Source organism: Centrocercus urophasianus, unplaced genomic scaffold (assembly GCF_019232065.1).
Source record: "Centrocercus urophasianus isolate 14NV4802_14NV808 unplaced genomic scaffold, USGS_Curo_1.0 seq_12, whole genome shotgun sequence".
Lineage (NCBI taxonomy): Eukaryota > Metazoa > Chordata > Aves > Galliformes > Phasianidae > Centrocercus > Centrocercus urophasianus.
Genome location: NW_024884364.1, coordinates 52,305,990 through 52,329,157, shown reverse-complemented (window position 1 = coordinate 52,329,157; position 23,168 = coordinate 52,305,990). Strand labels below are relative to the sequence as shown.

At 39.4% G+C, this 23,168-nt stretch overlaps 1 protein-coding gene across 1 annotated transcript in view; it reads right to left on the bottom strand.

The window, feature by feature from the left end:
- The window catches only part of DHRSX (dehydrogenase/reductase X-linked), a 161,512-nt gene that overhangs the window by 105,758 nt on the left and 32,586 nt on the right, over positions 1–23,168 (bottom strand). Inside the window, exons 2-3 of the mRNA XM_042809727.1 lie at positions 18,485–18,592; positions 4,669–4,737 (exon numbers count right to left, since the gene is read on the bottom strand). Of these exons, the coding sequence (XP_042665661.1) occupies positions 4,669–4,737; positions 18,485–18,592 (177 nt within the window). The remainder of the gene's footprint in view (positions 1–4,668; positions 4,738–18,484; positions 18,593–23,168) is intronic.

Here is a 23,168-nt window from a genome sequence, read left to right as displayed (position 1 = left end):
TCTTGATCCTTAGGCAAGAATCTTCAAGTGACAAGACAGAAGTGCTCTGTAGTTCCATACAGGTCTCTGCAAAGTGACACGCTGTCAGATAGAGACTTCGTTACTCCTCTCTCATATTGTCACCCTGTCTTTCAAGATACATCCATGAGCCCAGAATTCAGTCATACAACTGTAACAAGGGCAGACCTTGACCTGACAATGCTAAGTACTGATAATAATACATCAGCAGGAAAAATGAAAACATGTAGATGAAAGCTGTTACTGCTGTTGCTAAAAATCACTTTAAGACATCCTTTCAGGTCTTTCAGCATCGGCAGTGGTAGAAAAACAATACACCAGAGGAAGGATGTGGTAGAAGGGACGGAGCAGCCACATTAGATATTGTCATGAACACGGCGTGTCACACTTTAATAACTCCTACACCACTGAAAACAAATTGGACATGAGCAAGCATAAATCACACAAGCTTATGCACATCTTGAGATAGATAACATATCTCAACCACAGATATCTTCTACTCATTTTCACCTGCTGGATGCACTCTTCCATAATGACATCTTTACACTGTCCTGGCCCATGCAACCACAAAAACAAAATCTAAAAGTCTGGACAAAAACAAATCTAAAAGTTTGGAAATCTGGGAGCTCTAGGCACCTAACTTCTGTCCTGCAGGGAAAGCCAACAACAAACAGCTATAAAAAAAATTAAAATTGGTACTTCACAGACAAGGAAGCCCCAGTGGAGCAACCACCCATGAGGAATTCTGCAATTATGCTTGGCACCTATTGACTAGATGAACCCCCTCCTCTTTTGGGCCAACTCTTTGTTCCCAGATCTCCGATAATAAGGAAGGTCTTCTTGCTCACTAGAAGGCTGTATACCAAAAGGGAGCAAATGACCTTGTCCTCTCCTTATTCCCTGGCTGAGCCATACATAGTGTAGACATCCCTAGAGAAAGCTTTGGGAAAAGGCCAGGCTCGTTGAATGCATGCGAATTGCAGTGTTTCCAAGATGATATCGTTCCACCTACTGCCTGGCCCACACTACCTTGATGTGGGTCAGACTGTGAATGACACAATTTGGTTGCCTCCATGCTAACCTCTGCATTCCTCTGACTCTCAGTGAGAAAGTCTCCTCTTCCTTTCTCACTAGCTTCAAATGGAAGCCTCATGAATGCTGTAAATTTAGTGCTTAGTTTTATAATTGTGGTTTTATTTGAATAGCCACAGAAATGTTGGGTGAGATTAAACACAGGCCTCTCCTTTTGAAGAGGTCTTTGTTTAATATGACTTTTACACCCCATTTTCTAACTGACTTTTAATTTTTTCTCCTTTGAGTCTAGCTGCAACTCCGGCTCCTACACAGCTGTTGTGAGAGCATTTCCTTGCTACTATGCTAAGTAATATTTGTGCATAAACTTTTGCTAATTGCTGAACCTATGCTGGAATGAATAAAGCCTTCATTCATGTTTATATATTAGTTTCCAATATTTGTATGTGTGTAATCATCAGGCTAAACCCAGCTTTCATTTGCAGAGACGGTAATTGAGACACACTATTTAAGTGCATTGAAAGGTGTTTTTTTTTCTAGTATCATTCACAGATATGGTTATCAAAGAAATTTCCAGATCCTGTAAGTCAATGCGATTTGTTCAGAGCTAGTAACTGTGGTAATGGCTGCAACAACAGGTAATCAACATGTAATTTTGATCAACAGAAGTGAAGCTAGAGCTCATTTTGTGCTGGAGACCTGACAAGTTGCTAGGGCTCTTATTTCAAAGAAGCTTTGAGCTTGCTCCTGTGGGCTAATGCTTTTTTACTGCTGCAGCTCATCTCCCACTCAGGTTAGTTCTGTGCAACAAGAATCCACAGCCTGTTGCACCCTTCATTATGCAGACAAGAGCTCAGCAAGCAGGCAACAACTGAGTGTTGCCTGAAAAGTGCTCTCCTGGTCTGAACTCTCTCACTAACAGAGACAGGCACACCCTACGCGTACGTTTGAAACCTACGTAATTAGAATATCTCTGTGGTGATTCCTGGCCATCAAAAACTTTCCCAGACAAAACTGCTACTATTAACAGTAGAAGTTCCCAATTTAACAAATGGAAACAAGATAAATAAATACCCACATCATTCTGGTTTCACCCAGCTTTACCTTTCACATTGTAGCAATCTGTTACCCTCAGTCAGCTGGAAATAGTACCAAAAGTGATAATTATTTTCATGACAATGCAGCACTTCCCATGGTCTCTTCTGGATATCTGATGGCTTCAACTGCTTTATACTGGAGCAGTCTATGATGGTCAAACAAACTAGGTCTACCATGCCTCCCAGGATCCATGCTTTATTCCCCCCCTGCTCATCTGCCTACCTCCCTTCCTCATCGTTTAAGTTTAGCAACAGGTAACTCAGCACAGAAACCAAAACTGAGAGGTGCACCTGAAGAATCTGGAGTCAACAGGAATGGGGAATAAGGAACCAAGGAGGTTTCTGGCGTAGTAGCATGGGAGAGAATGTGCAGTATTAGAGGTGATATGACATACTGCTTAGATTTTATGTGTCCTATTAGCATTATCACCTCATAGAGGAACTACCAGAACTTCCTCCTTCTCCAACACTCTTCCATCTCTGTGGTACTGGCTCTAGTTTCAGTGCCTGCAGCATGGGAAACCAGGCTTCCTGCCTCCCTTTACCCAAACTATTACCAATTGTCTCTTCATGTCTTGCTCAGCTGCTGCAAAAAAAGCATAACCTCTGTTACTGCTCATCAGCTGCTTCATAAGGAACCATTCACATACATGCTTTGAATCTCACTTGTTCTTGAAGCGAGTGCAAATTATGTCAAGTAGACTTACTTACCTTTAGAGAGCAGACAGAGCTCTAGACAGACAGTGGGGCAAGAAGTAGAAGGATAGTATCACCTCTGATAACACTATAATTACATGCATTCAACAAGCATGGCCTTTTCCCAGAGCTGTCTCTGGTGATGTCTGTGCTCTGCTCAGGAAATCAGTAAGGAGTGGACAAGACCTGCTTACTTTTGCTGTATAACAAGTATGCTGTGGCCTGTGTGCTATATACTAAAAATGCTGCAAAAAGAAAGAAAAAAAAAAGGAAAACGGTCAAGGCAATTGATCATGTTTTTATGCAGTGACTAAAATGATGTTGAACAGTTAGCTGCCTTTGAAAAGGTGGCATGTTCCCACAGCTCAATCCTGTAAAATACCTGCATATGTCTTTCAACAACATGCAAATTCACTGATTATCAAGAACACAGGACTGCTTCCCAGACTTACATAAATCCTTTATTCAGTGTAATGCACTTGCAAATATAAATACCACTCAATTAGAGGCACATTCTGCAAAGGCAATACTCCTCCAGTTTGTTTTCAGGTCAAATATATCAAGACCTGAAACCATTCAAAGTTTCATGGTGTTAAAGAGGTATTTGGACAATGCCTTTAGTAGTATGTTTTAACTTTTGTGTAGCCCTGCAGCTGTCAGGACTTCATGATCTTTTAGGTCCCTTCCATCTGAACTACATGATCCTATTGCAGTCATAATTATAATGGGGAACAACTTCAGTCAAGTTACATGCAGTTTCAGCTTCCTCAAACTGCGAGCCAGATATGGACAAAATTTCTAAATAAAGGTTAAAGCCCATTTTCTTCAGAACGATCAGGTAAATCTGTTATCACAGAAATGTGAGCAAGCAAGTTTATTCAACTTCATGCAAGTCACATGATGTAATTAATTCCAAATGTTTTTGGTCTCTGTACAGAAACTTCCAGCAAAATATTTAAATGATGTAATAATTATCTTTTTGCTTTCATGATCCTTCTGACTATGCCTTAATTTATGATGCTTTCAACTAGCATACATGTATCCTGAGGCTACCATTGGTGCACATTTATTTAAGTCAAAAGATAAATCTTAATGAAAGGTTTTTTTTAACACAATAATTACCTTATTTTGATCATCGTAACAGTAGTTATTAGAGGCACAAAAACAGAATCAGATCTCAGAAGAAGTCATGAAGATACTAAATTGGGTGGAGTACCAGCACTGCCCTATTATTTTGCCAAGAAATGATACATCAAAGTGGCAGCAATGAATCATCACACACTACTAGGAACTACACCCAAGGAACCCAAGAGATGAAACTACTAGATGTACTAACCTCCATGATAAATTGCAAGTTATAATTGCACAGCAAATACTTTGCAATATATCTTTTCTCAGATATGAAGCCATGCTTTCCTTATGTCTCCCCTAACACGATCTCTCATCAGAATAAACTACAACAAATTCAAAAGAACCACAAAAACACAGGAATTTTGGACTGATATGATACGTCCATCTTTTTAAGAAAACTGCTTTTTTTGTAAAGGATTAAAAACCCAATGTGCCAAATTACACAGTTAGGCATCCCTGCCCTTTTACTAACATCTTCCCTAAAATCACCATATTACGGGATAATGCACACTGTGAGAGGTGAGGATAGCAATAAAAAAGAGCACTCCTTCCCCTGCTCTCAATCTCTCTGTAGTACAAATGACTACTAGTCTGATCTTATGCCAGACACAGAACCATCGCAGGCACATACACGTGCTCCAGAAAAGAATACAGGAATAAAGAGTTCCCTGAAGAAGAGGATACAGTGTGTTACCTTTTCCAGTCAAAGTTTCTTCTTTTATTTTCCTCACCGCTTCTTGGCCTTCTCTCTCGCTGTTTCCAGCTGTCACAATATAGAAAATACAAAATTAGTGATGCAAACCAGGAACAGTCAATTGTATGCCAGCCATTGTTATGGGTTAACCGCAGTGTAAAAGTTAACCAGGAAAAAAGTTTTAAATGAAAATGCATGATTCGTGACTATCAGAGCAGTAGAAGTCTTCAACACCCCACTGTTCACATGAGCTCTGCTTGTTCGTCTCATTTATTCACACAGGCTATGACCACTTGCTGGTTGGACCAGGTAAATGTGGATGTCAGTCTGAGAGCCAGGTGAGTTACATCACATTCAGATTCTGAGACATATTTTCTGCAAATGAGAGCAGACCACTCTCTGTCCTTCTCCAAATGAAGAACTTCACAGCCGGAGGAAAGGCCCTGCAAACCTGGTCTGAATGCCAAGGAAAAACCCCATCAGCACTAACAGAAAACATGATTAAACACCAAATAAAGGGTTTTTCTGCCACTCAGCCGAGGGGGACAGTTGTACACTTGTTTGGCAATTGTTTTTTGATAATTTATATCAGAGGGAAAAAGACAAGTGCAAGAAAAATATTCTGTTTGGAAGTACAAGTTAAAGTTTTTACACAAAGTTTGACATTCCATTTATAAATCCAGAAACATTTTTCCACAGCATGAAGCATAAAAATATCTAACTATTTATTATGTAAATTGGATACTAACACTGATATCTACTTTGAACTTCACGCAGTTGTCTTTTTTCCTAACTATACAAAACTCTTCCATGGTTATTGCACAGCCTTTATTTATACTGTAACCCTTTACAATTATCCTGTCCTCTCATTCTCCTGTTAGATCCGTAGCAGGGAAAGAATCACAGCACCACACAATCCATTAAGATTGGAAAGGACCTCAAGACAAAGCTCAGGGGTGATCTCACTGTGACCTTCCAATGTTCAAAGGGAGTTTATAAGCAGGGGGGAAATCAACTTTTTACATGGGTTGACAGTGACAGGACAAGGGCAAATATAGTTTTAAGATAAAAGAGGGGAGATTTAGATTAGATGTCAGAGGCAGATTTTTCACTGAGAGGGTGATGATGCACTGGCACAGGCTGCTCAGAAAGGTTGTAAATGCCCCATCCTTGGGGGTTTTCAAGGCCAGGTTGGATGGGGTCCTGGGCAGCCTGAGCTGGTGATTGGTTTGAAAGTTGGCAACACTGCACCTGGCAGAAGGGCTGGAACTTGATGATCTTTGAGGTTTCTTCCAACCGAAGCCATTCTATGATTCCGTGATTCTAAGATTCTATGAAATAGGTCATCTGGCTCAACCTCTTGCTCATATTAGTTGGTATGGGCTTGTTAGATCTAAATTTATAAAATGAGAACATGCTTTATATTGACATATTTTATCTATTAATCTGCATTAACACGATCTCATAAAGAATGTTCCAAAAGTGGGACTGACCCTTTGAGACAGATCACATGCTGTCCATTGGTTGCACTAGCTGAAGGCACAGAGCACTGGAATGAGATTTTTGGGACAAGTGGGCCGCTGAGGAGGTAGACAAATGCATTATTTTGAGAATGGACAGTTTGCTGTGCATCTGTATTTGAGCAGTAAAAAACAGTGATTTGCAACACTGGTAACTGAAGGAAATATGTATCTTTATCTTGATGATATGCAAGAAGACTCAGTATTTAAATATATGTAAGCAAAATAATAATATTTAACATTTCAGATACCGAAGAGAAGACATAAAACCCAGGGTCATTCTGGCCTATAACTGTTCTTTATAAATTACATTAACACTGGAATTATATGACTCAGACAGATAATAATAATAACAGATAATAATAGAATAAAGCAGACCTTTCCAGTATTTCTGTCTGGCTTTTTTTTTTCCCCTTGAAATATCCAGGGTTTTACAGAACAAAAATGTTCAGCTTGATGCTAATTTCTATGAAGGTATGCAGTGTCAACAAACAAACCCTCCGGTAAAATTGCCACATCTGGGGAAATCAGGGCAGATGTGTGATGGGCAAGGGATCAGTTTTCCTCATCATATCGTCCGAAGTGACTTACAAGAGTAAGGCCTCAAACTCAGTGTGTTATCACACGAGATAGATGGTTGGTTTTGAAAACACACATACTTTGGTGCCAATTCCGTGAAGGACTGATGTGATTTCTCTTTCATTCAGCTCTCCTTGTGCAGAGAACACGCTTATTAAGGCTTCAGTGACTTGATTTGACTTTACTCTCAGTATGTTCACTTAATTTGTTCTTTTAAGAGAGCTTGTATTCACAACAGATTTTAATTTGCTTTACTTTGCTGTTATATAAATGGTTATTCATTAAAGCTCAGCACCCTCCAAATGAGCTCATTTTATTCATATTTGCATGTTTTTCATTCTAGACCACTGGGATAAAATAATTACTTTGTTAAACAGTCACTTCAAATGTCTGTTTCCAGCCTGATTCAACAAAGAGTTTAAAAACTAGGTCCTGGAAGCCTGAGTATCTTAGAATCAAACTAGCCTCAGCTACTGTGATAGAGGCTTTTGAAATACGTCTTTCAAAGAAGAATCTGTAAGAGAGACTGAGCAGATGACCAAAATCCTCACAAAAAATTCAAAAACACGATCACAGAGATACCATAAGACTGGGAGAGAGATCTACACCTCTATGTTTGCTTAAAATGATCAGTGTCCCCTTGCTGAGGATGGATGGAAGAATTAAGGGAGACTGAAGTACCGCTTCTCTTTGAGTATATCCTTGTGGGATCCACTAAGTAAAATGAATGAAAAAGGTACGAAAAATAGAAACCTCCTCTTCAGTGCTACATTGATTATTCTAAATTAGAAGTAATTAAAAATAATAATAATAACTTGTAAAGACACAAAGACAGCAAAATTGGTTTTAGGGCTGTAAAAATCAAACATAATTTGGATATCATTTTGACAATGATGGCCTGCTGAGGGACTCAGCTTCCAAGCCCACTGAACAGGAATGAGTATAGTGCTGTAAAGTAAGGAGAGCGACAGTTTGTTAAATGAGGGTAAAATTCTTAATGTCATCAGGTCCTCAGCAATATAATTGTAACAAATGTTTAGACAACTTTGTGATATGCAGGAGTATCCACTTGCTGGACTTTTTGCCCATGATTCAACATAATTTTCATACCTTCAACATGCCAGATTTATCTAACTCAGAATGTATCCATGTCAAACTCAGTAGCATCTACAGCATGAGATCTGCCTACTCAGGATTCAAGTGGAATGGAGGGTAGGATGAGAAAGGAAGATAGATCATGTTTTAGCGCAGTGAGAAAATCAAAACAAAAGCTTTAAGAAAAAGATATTACATGTCTTGAAAGCTTAGATTATCACAGTACTTAAAACTCCAATAACCCTGTTTTGTTTTGTTTTTTTCATGCAAATGTAAAGTGTCTATGGGGAGCTCAAAGTGGTTACAGTTGTCTCAAGAATTGCTTATGTACCTAAGCTGTTCAATGCCATGCCTGAGGTTTTCCTTATCTGTCCCACAGAACAGTGAAAAATGCAGGTGCAACTGATTCAGTAACAACCATCAAGTCTGACTAACTACCATCAAGTCTGAAAATAAAACTAATAACATAAATTCCAGCCTCAATGGATGTACCTATATAAAAACAGACATCATGCCAATGGAATGAAAAATTCTAGTTCTTAGTAAAGTATAAAGGCTCATACTGGAAAAAAAAAAAAAAAAAAAAAAAAAAAGAACATAAATTATTTAAATACATCTTTTAGTCCAAAATTTATTCCCCTCTTCAACATTTGCCTACACAGGTGTCACAAGGCAAAGCACACTGAACTAAAGACACCATAGAAGTAAACCAAAAAATACTTATCAGAAATAGGAGGCTTTGGATCTTACCCTAGAGGTCAGACTCTGACATCTTAACAAGTTTAAGCAGATTCTAACTGAGAGTTACTTCAGAGATTTTAACACAACAGTCACAGAGCATGGCCCAGTTTGAATTGGATGGCAGTGGCAAAGCCCTTAGAAACCTAACATGGCTGAATGAATCTGTGCATTAGAGGAGCACTATCACTATCACTAGATAAGGAGACCTGATACATTTATAAGCATTCTTTATAAAACATTCCTAATTCTTCTGAGGATGAAAATCTCTCCAAAAGGACAATTACTAATCACACTCATAACTGATGTACAGAATCGATCCTGGTAAAAAGCAAGGCTTTTTCCAATTCTTTTAATAGAAATGGGAGTTTGCCATCTTGACCTTTCAAGGCAATGTACCGCAGGCATTAGCAAGAAGTTTAAGATACTCTCCGAACAATGATGCAGCCTGTGATGCATAAGGTTGCTTGGAAAGAATAAAAGCACAAATTCAAAAAGCCAGATTTAGCAAAGGGAGAATTTCACAACTTTCAGCAAATGAACACCAAAACAAAACACAAATAAAGAGCTCCTGAGACAGACAATAAGCAGATCCAAAATGCTCAGGACGTTGTGGTGCAGAGATACGTGGAGGCTGAGGCCACCTTTGAGGCAGTGTGGCTCTCGACTGACAGCAACCTCCTCTCTTAGTTACCCATAATTATACACCACTTAATCCCTAAATAGCTTTTCAGAATTAGCAGCCTCTCCACTTCTGCTATGATACTTGGGGAAGGGGAGGGAAGGAAAAGTGGACTTGCAGATGTGATAGTCACAATGTAATGATCTTAACTGATCTCTTCAAGTAACCTAAGTTTATGGTGTCTATAAACTCTAATGCATATACACACTTCCAGGAGAAGCTTGGCACTATGGTAATTAACTGTATATAAATATACCATGTGATTAAGAAGATGTGTACAGCGATCGTTAGGTGCCTTTGTGCATGATATTGTGCAAGATACAGAAGCAGTTCCAACTGTGAATTTGAATTAAGGAGACTCTTCAGTGCAGCCTAATCCTCATTATGACTGAAAGGGAACAGATACAAGTGGAGCACAGGCCAAAAGACAGGGTTTGCCAGGGCACCCAAAGCCTCCAGAGAAAAACAAAGTAATATCAGCTCGTGTTATAAGGGTTATGGTTTTATCAGCGTGCTTGGTATGGTACTGCATAATACAGTGTGTCTAGGAAAGAATGACTGTCCCCAAAAACTCTGAGGGTGACAAACACGAACTCAGTACAACATGACGGTTTTAATGCTTTTTTTTTTTTTTTTTTAATTAAATTAATTTATCAAAGCGTCTTAGGTCTCACCCATAAAACTTCCAAGTCATAAATTTCTTATTCAATGCTTGAACTTGTTGTTTAGGTATAAGGATATGTCCTGGTATCAAAAGGCATTAAGAAAGTGATACAAAGGATATACACATCCTTTGCCAGTCACTGAACAGCAGTCACAATTGAACACTTGACTTCTTGATGTTAAAGGCAAAAATATCACAGCAAGAATTCCATTTAGAAAAGAAGCAAAACTGAGTAAGGAGGATGGCAGTTTGCAAACAGAAAACAAATTACCATTATCACCTCAGGTTTCATCAACCCCAGCAGTACCAGTGAGAAGATGAGAAAGCCCCTGTTCATCAAGCCCAAGATACATCCAGACAAGTGCCCTGCTTCCAACAGCATCAAACAACAAGTGTTTAAGGAAAAAGTTTCAGCGACACCATTAAGTGCAGAGCAAGGTTTCTTAATACATCCTTCCAGATGCAAGTAGTTTAAGAGGTTTCCTGAATCAAACCTAGCCTCTCCATGAACTATCCTCCACTTCACCTAACTGCATTTTGAATATGTTCAAGCCCTTGGCCTACAGAGGGTTCTGAGACAACAAGCTGTATGACTTAATGACATATTTAACTGCATTAGAAAGTTTGTGCTTTCGTTATTTTTGTCTGGTTTTAATTGTTGAATGTTTGCTACTTTGTTTAGAAGAAGAGCATGACCCCTTCTTATTCACTTTTTCTATACCATACATAATTGTATAAAGCTGTATGATATCATACCTCAGTCATCTGTTTGCAAGCAGAAGAACCTTTGTTCATCAGCCCCACCTTGCACAAAGCCACCCCATATCCCAGTTTTTTCCAGTTCTACCAGACTCATTTGAGTATTCACAACAGGTTCAGCCAATCATGCCTACAAAGGAAGAGGGACACTTCATGTTCTGTTTTTGTTTTCCTTCCTGCTAAGTAGTAACATTTTATTGGTTTTTATGACCAGCGGCGAATATTAAAGATGTTCTGCAGAGAAGTTTCAGAATAAATCACTGGGCTTTTTTCTTTTTATTTTTTGGAGCGACAGCAGTTGATTTGGATGTTATTCCTGTAAATATTTGTGGCCAAAAAGGCCAATGGCATCCTGGGATGCATTAAAAAGAGCGTGGCCAGCAGGTCGAGGGAGGTGATCCTCCCCCTCTACTTTGCCCTGGTGAGGCCTCATCTGGAGCACTGTGTCCAGTCCTGGGCTCCCCAGTACAAAAAAGACAGGGATCTCTTGGAAAGAGTCCAGCGGAGGGCCACGAAGATGGTGAAGGGCCTGGAGCATCTCTCCTATGAGGAAAGGCTGAGTGAACTGGGTCTGTTCAGCCTTGAGAAAAGAAGACTGAGAGGGGACCTGATCCAGGTCTATAAGTATCTAAGGTGTGGGGGGCAGAATGGCGAGGCCAGACTGTTTTCAGTGGTGAGTGGAGACAGGACAAGGGGAAACAGCTGGAAACTGCAGCATAGGAAGTTCCGCACAAATGTGCGCAAGAACTTCTTTACAGTGAGGGTGACGGAGCACTGGAACAGGCTGCCCAGGGAGGTGGTGGAGTCTCCTTCTCTGGAGATGTTCAAGACCTGCCTGGATGCTGACCTGTGCGACCTGCTGTAGGGAACCTGCTTTGGCAGGGGGGTTGGACTCGATGATCTCTGGAGGTCCCTTCCAACCCATACACTTCTGTGATTCTGTGATTCTGTAATACACAGCTATATATTCTATCCATCCTGTCATCACCCAGCCACTCAGTATTATGCGATTCTCACTGCTATTTGTGGCAGTCAGGACTCACAAACTGACATACTGACTGGGGCAAGAAGGCTCCTCTGCACCTCCTGCTCGGAGCAGGGTCAGCTACAGCAGGTTGCTTAGGTTCGTGTCCTGTTAAGCTCTGAGTATTTCCCAGATTGGAGGCTCCAGCACCATTTGGGAATCTGTGCCAGCGTTTGGCCATCCTCAGTGTGAACAAGTACTTGATCATACTTCAGAAGGATTTCCTGCATTCCGTTTTGTACCCATTGCATCTTGGCCTGTCACCACACACTGCAGAGAACAGCCTGGCTCAATTTTCTTTACTGCTCCCATCAGGTGCTTATACACACAGGTAAGATCCCCCTGAGACTTCCCCTCTCCAGGCTGAACAGTACGTGCTCCCTCAGCCTTTCCTGGTGGGCCAGATCTTCAAGCCCCTTCATCACCAGTAATCAGATCAGTTTGACTGTCCTAAATTCATTTGTGCAAAATGCATCATCTTACTGTTCAGCCTTTTTCTGTAACAATGTTTTATAAATACACTGAACATACCTCCACAGGATCAGGTCCCTCTGTTTCATCCCAGACCTTATAAATGATTCCAGAATGTTAATTTCTGTTTCCTAATCAGCTACTAAACTGCAAGAACTACTAAACTACTAAACTCTCTCTTATCTACTTTAAAATCTCTTGGCAGGAGTCTTGCCAAAAGCTTTTGAAAATCAACATTTAATTAATTCACACGGTTCTTGACTACTTCAAAGCATTTAATTAATTGACATGTTGAAAAAAGCTGCACCAACTTTTCCAAAGTTTATCACCACATATTTAACTGTACTTATTATAATGCCTGCCAATAACTGAAGCAAACGGCTACAATCTTTAAAGCCACTTTAAAGCCTTTTTTTTTTTTTCCCCTCAAAACTTGTGAAAGAACTTCCTGCAGTGATCCACTCTGTGTCACTTTGTTAATTGATACAGTTTGGATAAGCTTCTTTACCTCTGGGGAACATTATTCCAAAATCCCAGCAGGAAGGTGCATTTTCTACTCTCTGGTTTCACTTCAAAGCAGATTTATAGAAGGTCTACATCACTAAACTACAGAGAGTTTATATAACTTCATATCTTTAAAAAAAATGCCTACAATGTACATAGATCATCTTGAACGCAATGCCTCCTATTTCTTTCCATGGAAACTATGATAGAAAGAGCATAATAGCACTATCTGATAGATCAATTTTTCAGCTACAAAACACCTTTTTTCAACTCCATTTGTTATGCATTTTCACTAGTGATAAACAGGAGTCTGCATGCCATGCATTCTCTGCATCTTTGATAAGCTTGTTGGTCTCTAAGCCTCTTCAATTTTTATGCTACCATTTTTAAATAAGCAGATAGGAACTCGGGCCAGTACTTCTGGTGTTAGCACAAGAAGGATTGATACAGCCTCAAATTCACAGTCTGTTTTGTTTGTTCATTTTTTAGTAACTTCTAATATTGGATTTTTCACCTGCTATTGAGCATTGGCATTTCATAGAGCAGTCAACTGTAGCCCCAAGATCTTCCTCTGAAGTGATGACGGTCAGCACACAAGCCATCATTTCAAAACTTCTTCTTTTGCAATTTTCTCTGTGTCTATCACACCATATTTGTCTGCATTGAATTTCATGTGCCTTTGAACACCAGGTATTCAGCCTCTTCTGGCCTTTCTGCAATTCTTCACAGGTAGCACTGGTCTTTACCACCCTGAATAATCTAATACAATGGGAAAGACTTGATGCTTCACTATTTGTCTTTTCTCTACAATTACACATCGAAAGCCTGGGCTCTAATATTGGACTCCATGGGTACACATCCTCTACTGTGAAAACAGACATTTATGTTTGTGTTCTGTATATCACACAATCTATGAACATTACAATATTTCCTCTTATCCTCTGAAATGTGTTGTTCCTTAAGAACCTGAAGGTATTCTGCCTCAAGGCTTCTACAAATCCTAACAAACTATATTAACCTGAATCTCATTCACTTACCTTTTTACAAACTCAGTTAATCTGAGCATTTTATAATCTAATATTTGATTGAAATACATTTCTAATTAAGACCTGGTGTAGGGAACCTGCTTTGGCAAGGGGGTTGGACTTGATGATCTCTGGAGGTCCCTTCCAACCCCTACAATTCTGTGATTCTGTGTGATTCTGTGATTACTAGCCAAAAGTGAATTCTTGTGCTCTAAATGTCTTTTCGAATGCTTCTCACTATATGAATACAATTTTTAAATGTCCCAATAAATGCTGTAGTAAGTTTGTTATACGTAAGTAGCCTTAAAATATTGCTAAAAATTTTACAGGTGAAATGTTCAGAATGAAGAAACATAAAATAAGACTTCTTAAAGCAAAGACGGTGACAGTCTTCAGACTGAAATCAGAGACTAACGCATTCCACAAAACTCTTACAGACCTGGGAGGCTCTATGTGGCAGCGTACCATTTTAAGCAGAGTTTTTCATAACCCTGGTAACAGTGTACTAAAATGTAAGAAAACTGAACTGAATGCCAATTATAAGACAATTTGCCTGCATTTCTGCAGTCTTCACACTGAGTAAAGGAAAACATCCAGTCTGAAAGGCTGCTGACTTTTGGATGTTTCCTGACTACTCCTACAACCCATTCAGGCCTAACAGAACACAGCAAAAATTAGGAAGACAATACTTTCCTAGAAATAATTATACATTTTTACTTCTATCTACTGTAAGAAAAGACTATTAAAGTCTCCCACACAAAATCTGAGCAACTAAAATTAAATCAAACTGTCTTTGTAATGAATAATTGCACCATCTCGATAGGATTTAATTATCCTTCTAAAGTCACTTTGTAGTATTATATCATATAAGAATTGTCTGATATCTGGCACAGAGAGTCCAGCTCGAAAATTGGAAACTAATCTGAACCAAAAAGATGACAAAAACATCTCCTGCTTGGTCTCTTGCAGAGTTTACAGAGATGACAAAGTGCTGATTCTGGCTGTGGAAGTACATGTATTTATGCCAAAATTTCCTTGCTAAGATAATTCACTCAAATATATATACATAAATTGATGTACATAATGAGATTATTGCCATTAGAATGTGAGACAGTGATATACTCAGACACCAAAGACTGATTGTACTGCCACAAAACTGGTGATTTATACCAGGTAGCACATGTACAACATTGTCAAGTGCAAAAGCTTGTGATTTTCATTCACCATTTGCAAACGGAAACATCAAAGCTTCTCTATGAGATGTCGCCACTCTTTTTTTTCCCTAAGTTTTCTCTTATTAATTTACAGAGGGGAAAAAAAAAATAAACATAAAAGGAAAAATCAAACTAAAGCTCTTCTTTAAGTCAGAACTTTTAACATGCACTCACTTCGGTGATGAAGGATGGAAGGGATACAAAGAATTCATGCCTCCAATCAATCTAAATTCAGACTCGCAGAACCACGGCCAATACCATGAACCAGAACTGGACTAGGCTGGTGGTCATTAAAATACCTATGACATCTTCATTTTCAATGTCCTTACTGATAAGAGAATATTTATTTGGAATCCACACAAAACACCATCTTCAGTATCAGCTACAGATCAATAAGTACCAAAAACAGTGTGTCATTTGCCTCCTCTGAAGAAGGAAATGCAAGCTTATTTATCGAGTAGCAAGTTGTGTAACGGAGCAGGAACTCTCAGCACAGCTGACTCTGAAGCCCACCACTGGCAGCTTCCTTGCCATGGGTCCCGCGCTTTCCTGCAGTAAAAACCTTGCTCACTGTGAGAAATGGTACTGCTGTCTGCCAGAAAGCCTCAATGAAATCTATCAAAATAACTCACAGAAAATTACTTTCATCATTTCAGCATTTGTGCTGACCTTTTTCCCAGCGAGAGGCTGAGGACAGGGCTAGTGGCACTTTGCAGACCAGCCCTGTGCAGCGGTGCTGGGATTGGAAAGTAAGAAGCTGTGAAAGCACTCTGCTGGCTGTAAATGCTCTGAGGGAGACCGCTGCCCTTTTGTATTGTGACTAAGCATATTCCATCAGGTAGAATGCTTTCCACTTCTATTTGTCTTGATCATTTCACTGTTAGATTGGATTTAAATGTAAATTACTCAAAAACTAACTCCACTAAAATGTGAAATGGAGTCAAAATGACATCCATCACAAATGGTGAATCATCTTCGCATTAGACATTCAGGTTTAACTCATTTGCCCGCTGCAGGGATATCATTCTTTACTGCTAAACTTTCCCATTATTTAGTCTCTGCAATGGGAGAAAAGCTTTCAGTGAATGAGTACAGTTAACTGTGAGCAAAACATAAGTCTGATCCCCTTCCTGACCCCAAATTCGCCTAACATCCATACTTCTTTTCACATCAGCTCATATTTACATACAAACATATGGTGAAAACATTCCTACACTAGAAAGCTCAAGCTCACTTCACAAAATCACAAGAAATCGTAGGTGTTGGAAGGGACCTCTGGAGATCATCACATCCAACCCTCGGATGGAGGTTCTTCCCTACTGTAGGTCGCACAGCCTGGAGCTGAGAGTGCTCACGTACCAGTAGGCATATTCTGAACACATTTGGCCTACTATAAGCAACAGGGATGGAAGGTCATTGCATTTAATACGTTTTTGAGACTGTTTCAATCTTGTACCTGGAACAAACCTTGAGACTACCCATCCTACTGAGAGGGCTTGCTTGCTCTGAACAATTTCACAGGCAAAGAATATGTCTCTGACTCACTAGACTCAGTGTTGAGGTCAGAGTTTGGCTGAAAGAATTCAGTCAGTTGAAAATCTTACTCATCGACTGCTTCCTATAATTAATTTCATTAATTTACACTTCTAGAGATTCATAATGCAATTATTAAGGCTGGTACAAATTAAGAGTTAATGGAAATGAGTACATCTGTCAGCACCAGAAGAAACAGCAGAGCAAGGAGTTAAAAGAATGCCCTTTATTCATAATAAAGGGCACATTTCAAGGATGTTGTTTATGTCAAGATCATCGTACAGTGGACTTGCCAGCAGATGACCATGTTCTCTGACACCAGGAGGACAGCATCGAGGTTGTAGCATATCACCTATTTCATTACTTTTCCTGCTAGTACAGACCAGAAAACAGACCATGAGATAATGACTCCAAAAGGCACAAAAGATCTGTCCATGAACTAGCTTGTTATTTCCAACCAAGAACCACAGATTAAAGAGGACTCGGCAGCTGACACACTTTGTCCCAGGCTGCACATGAGTGAGGCCCATCAGACCACATATTTTTGTGCTTGTGAGAGCGTTGCTGTGAGTGTGACTAAATGAAATCTATGAGATGGTGATGGTGAATCGGGAAGATCAGTTTCCTTGTAGATTCTGTAAAAACAATGTAAATATTCCCTTCCCTTTCCAAAACGTTTTGCTTTGAATTTTGTTACACAAAATCTAAATATTAAACATTACACGCTATGAAGTCTTCAAAAAAGTAGCAATGTTCTGCACTTCCCCAACTCTATGCAAAGAGGAGAAAATTGGCCTTTTTGTTTCCTCACCGAGTCCATTCTGCAGTCCACCTTCAAGATGAAAAATGACTTCTTATTGAAATATTAATGCCAACATTAGCTACATCTCACTACGTTAGCTGTGTCTAGCATCTAGCTACGTATAGCAGCATCTGTTTGCCTCTTACAGACGCTTAGTTCTGACACATCTATTAAAATTTGTATGAGTAAGTGGTATTCTGCATTACACCTGCGCACTTCCAGGGCAGTCCATTAGTATTACTTACCAGTGTAAGTGTTACTTACAGAACATTGGAAATACATGGCTAGTATGTACTTATGTGCTTGTCTTTGTTTGTTTATTTGCTTTTCATTTTCTTTCAAAAGATATGTATACAGAACCTTAGAGAAAGAGAGCATGTTCTGAATAAAATTTAAATAGAATGCCATCACCAGCTTGCCATTGTGATACAAAGCTAAACTTCAGAAGACTTACAGCGTAGAAGTTGCAGTGTTTTCTTGAAGTTGAAGAAAAATATCTCACTAGCATTGTAGCAGAGAGAGGAAATTCTGAATTCTGCGCTCTTTTTGGAGTTGCATATATATAGGAATATATATAGGAATGCACCTATTCTAAGTTCAGATACCTAATGACTTCTTAAACTAACATAGCCACCGTACAAACACTTTAAAATTAATGAGGAGAAACAAGCACTTCCAAAAGATGACTTGTCCATCCTATTTCAGGCTGAGACGAATGAACCTCTGAGAAGTAAATGTGAGATTTTTACATGTTTGTTCCTCTGCTCTAGACAAAAGAACACAGATCATCCACCACTAAACAGTGGAATATTCCTTGGAGGTTTTCATTAGTTTACCTCTTACTGAAAATGTGAACCCTAAAGTTCAAGTTCATCCTTAGTTAAGTTCAGAAATGAGTTATTATTTACATAGTGTCCACATTTTAAAGTCTTTTCCATGACCTTCTTGTTGACTTTTCACATAAAGTACTTCAAGTCCTCCAAGTTTTGTATTTAAAAAAAAACAAAACACTTTTCTTTAAAATCTTGCAAAACAAAATATAAATCAAATCTTTATTTGTGCTAAAAGTCGACTCTTCCCCTTGCCATCTTTCCTCTTCCATACTTATGCTTATACTGGAAAGAAAATACTCCATAAAAGACACTGAAAATACTTTCTGAAACAAACAAAAAATATATATTAATATCTTGGAAATAATGACTGTACCTATTATAACGTGCATGCCAAGTCTTGCCAAATGCTTCACAGTATGGTAACCAATTCCTTTAGCACCTCCAGTCACTATAGCAACTTTTCCATTTTGTGTAGGGAAAACTATAGGAAGAAAAAGAAATAATGCAAAGTTAGGTCACAGCAGTAACATGATTAAGAACTTAAGATGCAGCTGAAAGAGACGCACACTTAACAATCTGTCCATCAAAAATATTGCCTTAACTTTGTTAAGGAGCAGCCTGTCAGCTGTTAGAAGTCAGCTTGGGGACTGTTTACTTCATGTAAAAATTCAATTGGCAGCATGAAATCCTGCAAAGTTCTTGCATGACAAAGAGCAGAGTCCAACATTTGCTCCGCTAGGAGCACGGAACACAGTGAAGAGCTCAGCCAAAGCAGACACGTCCACGCAAAGGGCAGAAACCAGTCCACCTAATTTAATTGCATAACTGAATACTCTGCTTGTGGAAAATCACAGACTTCTGGTCCCCGAAGAAATGAGAACATAATTTTTGCATTATACCACAGATCTGCATTTTCCATCCACCACAGCCCGCACTGCAGAAGCCATTTCTGACACTCACTAAGGATTCCCCTATCCACACACCTTTGAGCACAAGAGAAGAGATGGTCAGGTGGGGCACAGGCCCTATACCCATTGTGTACCCTTCTGCCCTATTAACCCTTCTGCCCCCAAAGGAACCAAAAGGTGGTGAAATGCCCATGTCCTGTACTGACGCTGGGAGCGAGGTGCTTTGGCCCTTGTCCCAGTGCTAATGATGGGCAGGAGTGTTGCAGCCTTGCTCAGATGAGACCTTGTGAGGAGGTCAGGAAAGTAGAATCCCAGAATCCTGCAGGTTGGGAAAGACCTTCAGGATCACCAAGTCTACCCTCCCTCCAATCCACCAGGTTGCAATACTATAACCCCATTCCTCAGTGCCACAAAGGTGAGCGGGGCACAGATGCAGGCTGCACAGCTCAGCCGGCAGGAAGCCTTCCTGCTGTACAGGAAAGCAGGATCACTCCAACCATGTGGGAGCAGAGGCTGTCATCTGTGAGAGGTTTAATTGAACTGTTTGGGTAGGTATAAATCAGGTCAAATATCAAATATGGTTTTTGAGGAGGTGGCAGATCTTTCATGTGAATCCCCTGTGCTCTTTGTGCTACTGAGGTGAGCTCCTGTTTGGTTTTTAGAACAAGCTGCTAGATACTTGTACAGGGAAAACGGCGCTGAATATTTCCTTTTGCCACGGAATAGTGGCTGCAGGCAATATTATAGATAACAAATGTTAAATAGATGCTGACTTTCATCTATCAAAGGATTTTCTGTTTTGATTTCCAGGTTTTTAGGGGGTTTCTTTGTTGTACAACATAAACCCGTATTTTGCATAGTTATAAAAAACAGAACTAGCATGGATACAAGCTGCTTTCTTCACAGCAACTCCCAAATTTCATCTTTCCTTAATTACACAGCTACTTTTAGTGTAATTCAACATGAATTCCTGTTCTCTTCAGGTAACTGTTTGATTCCTTCCCATGTAGACTGTGAATTATTTGCAATTATTTGAATGTTAATTCCTACTGCAATGACATCCATGCATGCTTGTGTCCTAACAAATATAGTTTGCACTCAACAAACCATGGTGAAGAGTTTTCCTAAATGTTTCCAATTAGATACATTAACAGCCCTGCAATTTCTACCAAAAGCATTGATCATAATGAACTCTATATAAAATGCCTACATTTTTTCAATAGTTAGGTTTAGATATCAAAGCTGTACCTCCTATTAAACACTTGGCTAGATTTCCCATTCTGTGAAGTCTTTTCCAATTGTTTACTACTTTACCAATCTTAGCTTTTTTTAGATGATGTTTTTCTGGTCTGTCTTCTGTCAGCAACACATACAAAAATAAAACAACAACAAAAAATGCGTTTGCAACAGAAAATAAATTCTTTTAGAGAGGAAGAAAAATAAAATGCTTGTAGTGTGATCCAAGCTGTCATCACTTCTATGTGACTAGTCCTTGTATGTGACTGAATACATTTTAAATTTGGCAAGGACATAACCTTCAGTCCCTTTTGCAGTGCTCCGATGATCCAAGACCTGAAAAAGGGAGGAGAATATGCTTGTGTTGTTCAACTTAGATGAAGTTTTAGACTATAAGAAAACACAATCTCGTACCACTGGTGAAGGGGACAGGGCTTTTACCCAGCAACAAACCATATTCGTCACAACAGGCAACTCCAAAAGCAATGAAAAGACCAGAAACAATATGGAAAAGAGAAAAAACGGCCTCAAAGCTAATGGGATTGTGAGGAGGAAAACAGCAAAGAGGCTTTTCTTTAAGCAGTCTGGCAGATACTCCAATGTCTGGGTTCTCCAGGATGCTTCTTCAGCAAGAATGATGTCTATCATTTCACTGAGAGAAAAAGGTGAAATACAACCTTCCCAATACCCACATTTCTTATAACCCAGTTCAGGTTTGTTAGCTCAGAAATTTAAAGGCACTTAATAAGCACCTCTTACAAAGCAAACTCTCCTGAGTCCACCTTAGTCCACTCCAGAAGACCCATTCTAAGGTGCTTCCTGAAGGATTGAAGAGGTGTAAACACAGACAAGGCGTATTAGCATTGCTTTCTTGCTAAAGCAGGAAAGGTTATTTGCGGTCGAGACAGTAACATGTACAAATCTTGCATGTAGCAAAAGTGTATATACTAACAGAGAAAATGCCCACTAGAAAGCAAAAATGTAAGCTTAATAATCCACCAAGCAGTTATCTCCTGAGTATTAATTAATTCAATCATAAACTGTATTGATAATTGAGCTATGACAGCTTGTAAAGCAAGCTGCATAAACAGAAGGCTTGCTTCCTTCCCCATATCTTGTCCTTCCCGCTTATTTTTTAATCCTGTTTTGCATGTGTGAACTGGAGCAAAAAGGACAATGAAATCATTCTCATTTCTGTTTCTTTCACTATAGCTGAAAAACAGCAATAACAAAAACACTCATTCAATCAAGAAAATAAATTATTTTCATGTAGGTCTGAGTATCTTCTCTCCCAACTCCCTGTATTTCCTCTTGCTTTTCCCCTCTAACCGCCTTGCCACCATGAGATTTGGATTTTGCATGTTGCATGTACATGCTATTGCTCATTTTCAACTACTGCTCCACCATATCTATCTATTGAATACAAGCAGTATTTCATTCCGGTGCAAAACTAATCCTTTTAAAACAAAATGTGGAAAGAAAAGGAGAAAAAGCAGTCAGGAATGGGGAGGAGCTGATAAGATGAAGGAAAGGGGGAAGCCAGAAAAGCAAAGTGACAGCAGGTATTGCTATGACAAAGTAGTGTTTAGCAGAGGATAGTGAAAGAAAATGCTTGGTCCTATCCTGTTCATGAGGGCTGCAAAGAAAATGACAATGTTTGCTCCCAACAGCCACTCAAACCAGGTACATTAGCAGCTTGCAAGGAAAATCACAACAGAAACACAGCCTTCACTGAAAAAATAACAGAGATCATCACAGAGCATTTTATAATAAGGCTGTTTGTATCATATAGCTTCAAAGACTTAGGAAGCACCCAGGGAAGAAAAAATGAGAGCTGCAGACACATATGTAAATGGCCAGTATCCATTTTATTTACATGTATGATTTACAACTTCCAGAGAACTTGGTTTTGAATAGCCGGAACAGTACATCTGAGATCATTAAATTCCAAATGGGAAACGTAGAGAGTCCACTGAAAACTGAAATACGAAGTCTGGGGAAAAAAAAAAATTAACTCTCCCCAATTCTTAGGTTTAATTTTTTTAGATTGATCTTAAGTTCATTTTAATCTATGAAAAAGGTGTACCGTTTCCAACCAGACAGATAGCTTAATGTACAAAGAATCAGCATGAGGACAAAGCGCTGCTCATGTTACAACATCTACAGCCAAGGTCAGACGCAGGCTGAACGTGCAAGCCCAGTATACAGCCGCAGCACAAACCAGTCAGCGTCAGCGTGTGCTTTCCACTTGAACACAACCATCACACAGAATTTGAGAAACACCTTTTCATTGTGAAAACACATTTTCCATAGTGAATCACAATATAGAACTTCCAAAACAGCCCCGGGCGCTGCTGGTTTCCCAGCAGATGTTGCTTTATGTTGTGTGCCAGCTGAAGCTGAGCTTGGCCAGAGGCAGGTGAGACCCTAAGGGACCCCACTGCCTAAGCATTCTTTGGCAGTTTCTTCACCTCATTTAAAACATGTAATCAAAACACCCCAGCTCTCCTTCTGCTTCTGTTCCTGGTGAGCAGGTAGATACTGATCTCAATTACAGGCCTGCATCTCCAGCAATTTCACTGTGGGACATGAGAACTGCACAGTCCTGGTGCTAATGGGAAACCCTGACCAAGCACTCGCTGCTCATTTCCCTCTGTGTTCGAAAAAACTAGCCTGAGGTCTTTAAGCTCTTATTTATCAAGCCAAATTCTGACAGTCTTCTCCCAGGCTGATGTTCTGTCTACACCTCAAAGCATTCAGAAGAAATAAGCTTATCTATTTTGCAAGTGGATTAAGCTAAAGCAGAAAAAGGCAGGGTTATTCTGTAATAAATATGTCCCAATATGAAGCTATCTTAAAATAGCCAATGTCATTTTAAAATACGACATTTTCCCTAATCTGAAATAACTTCCT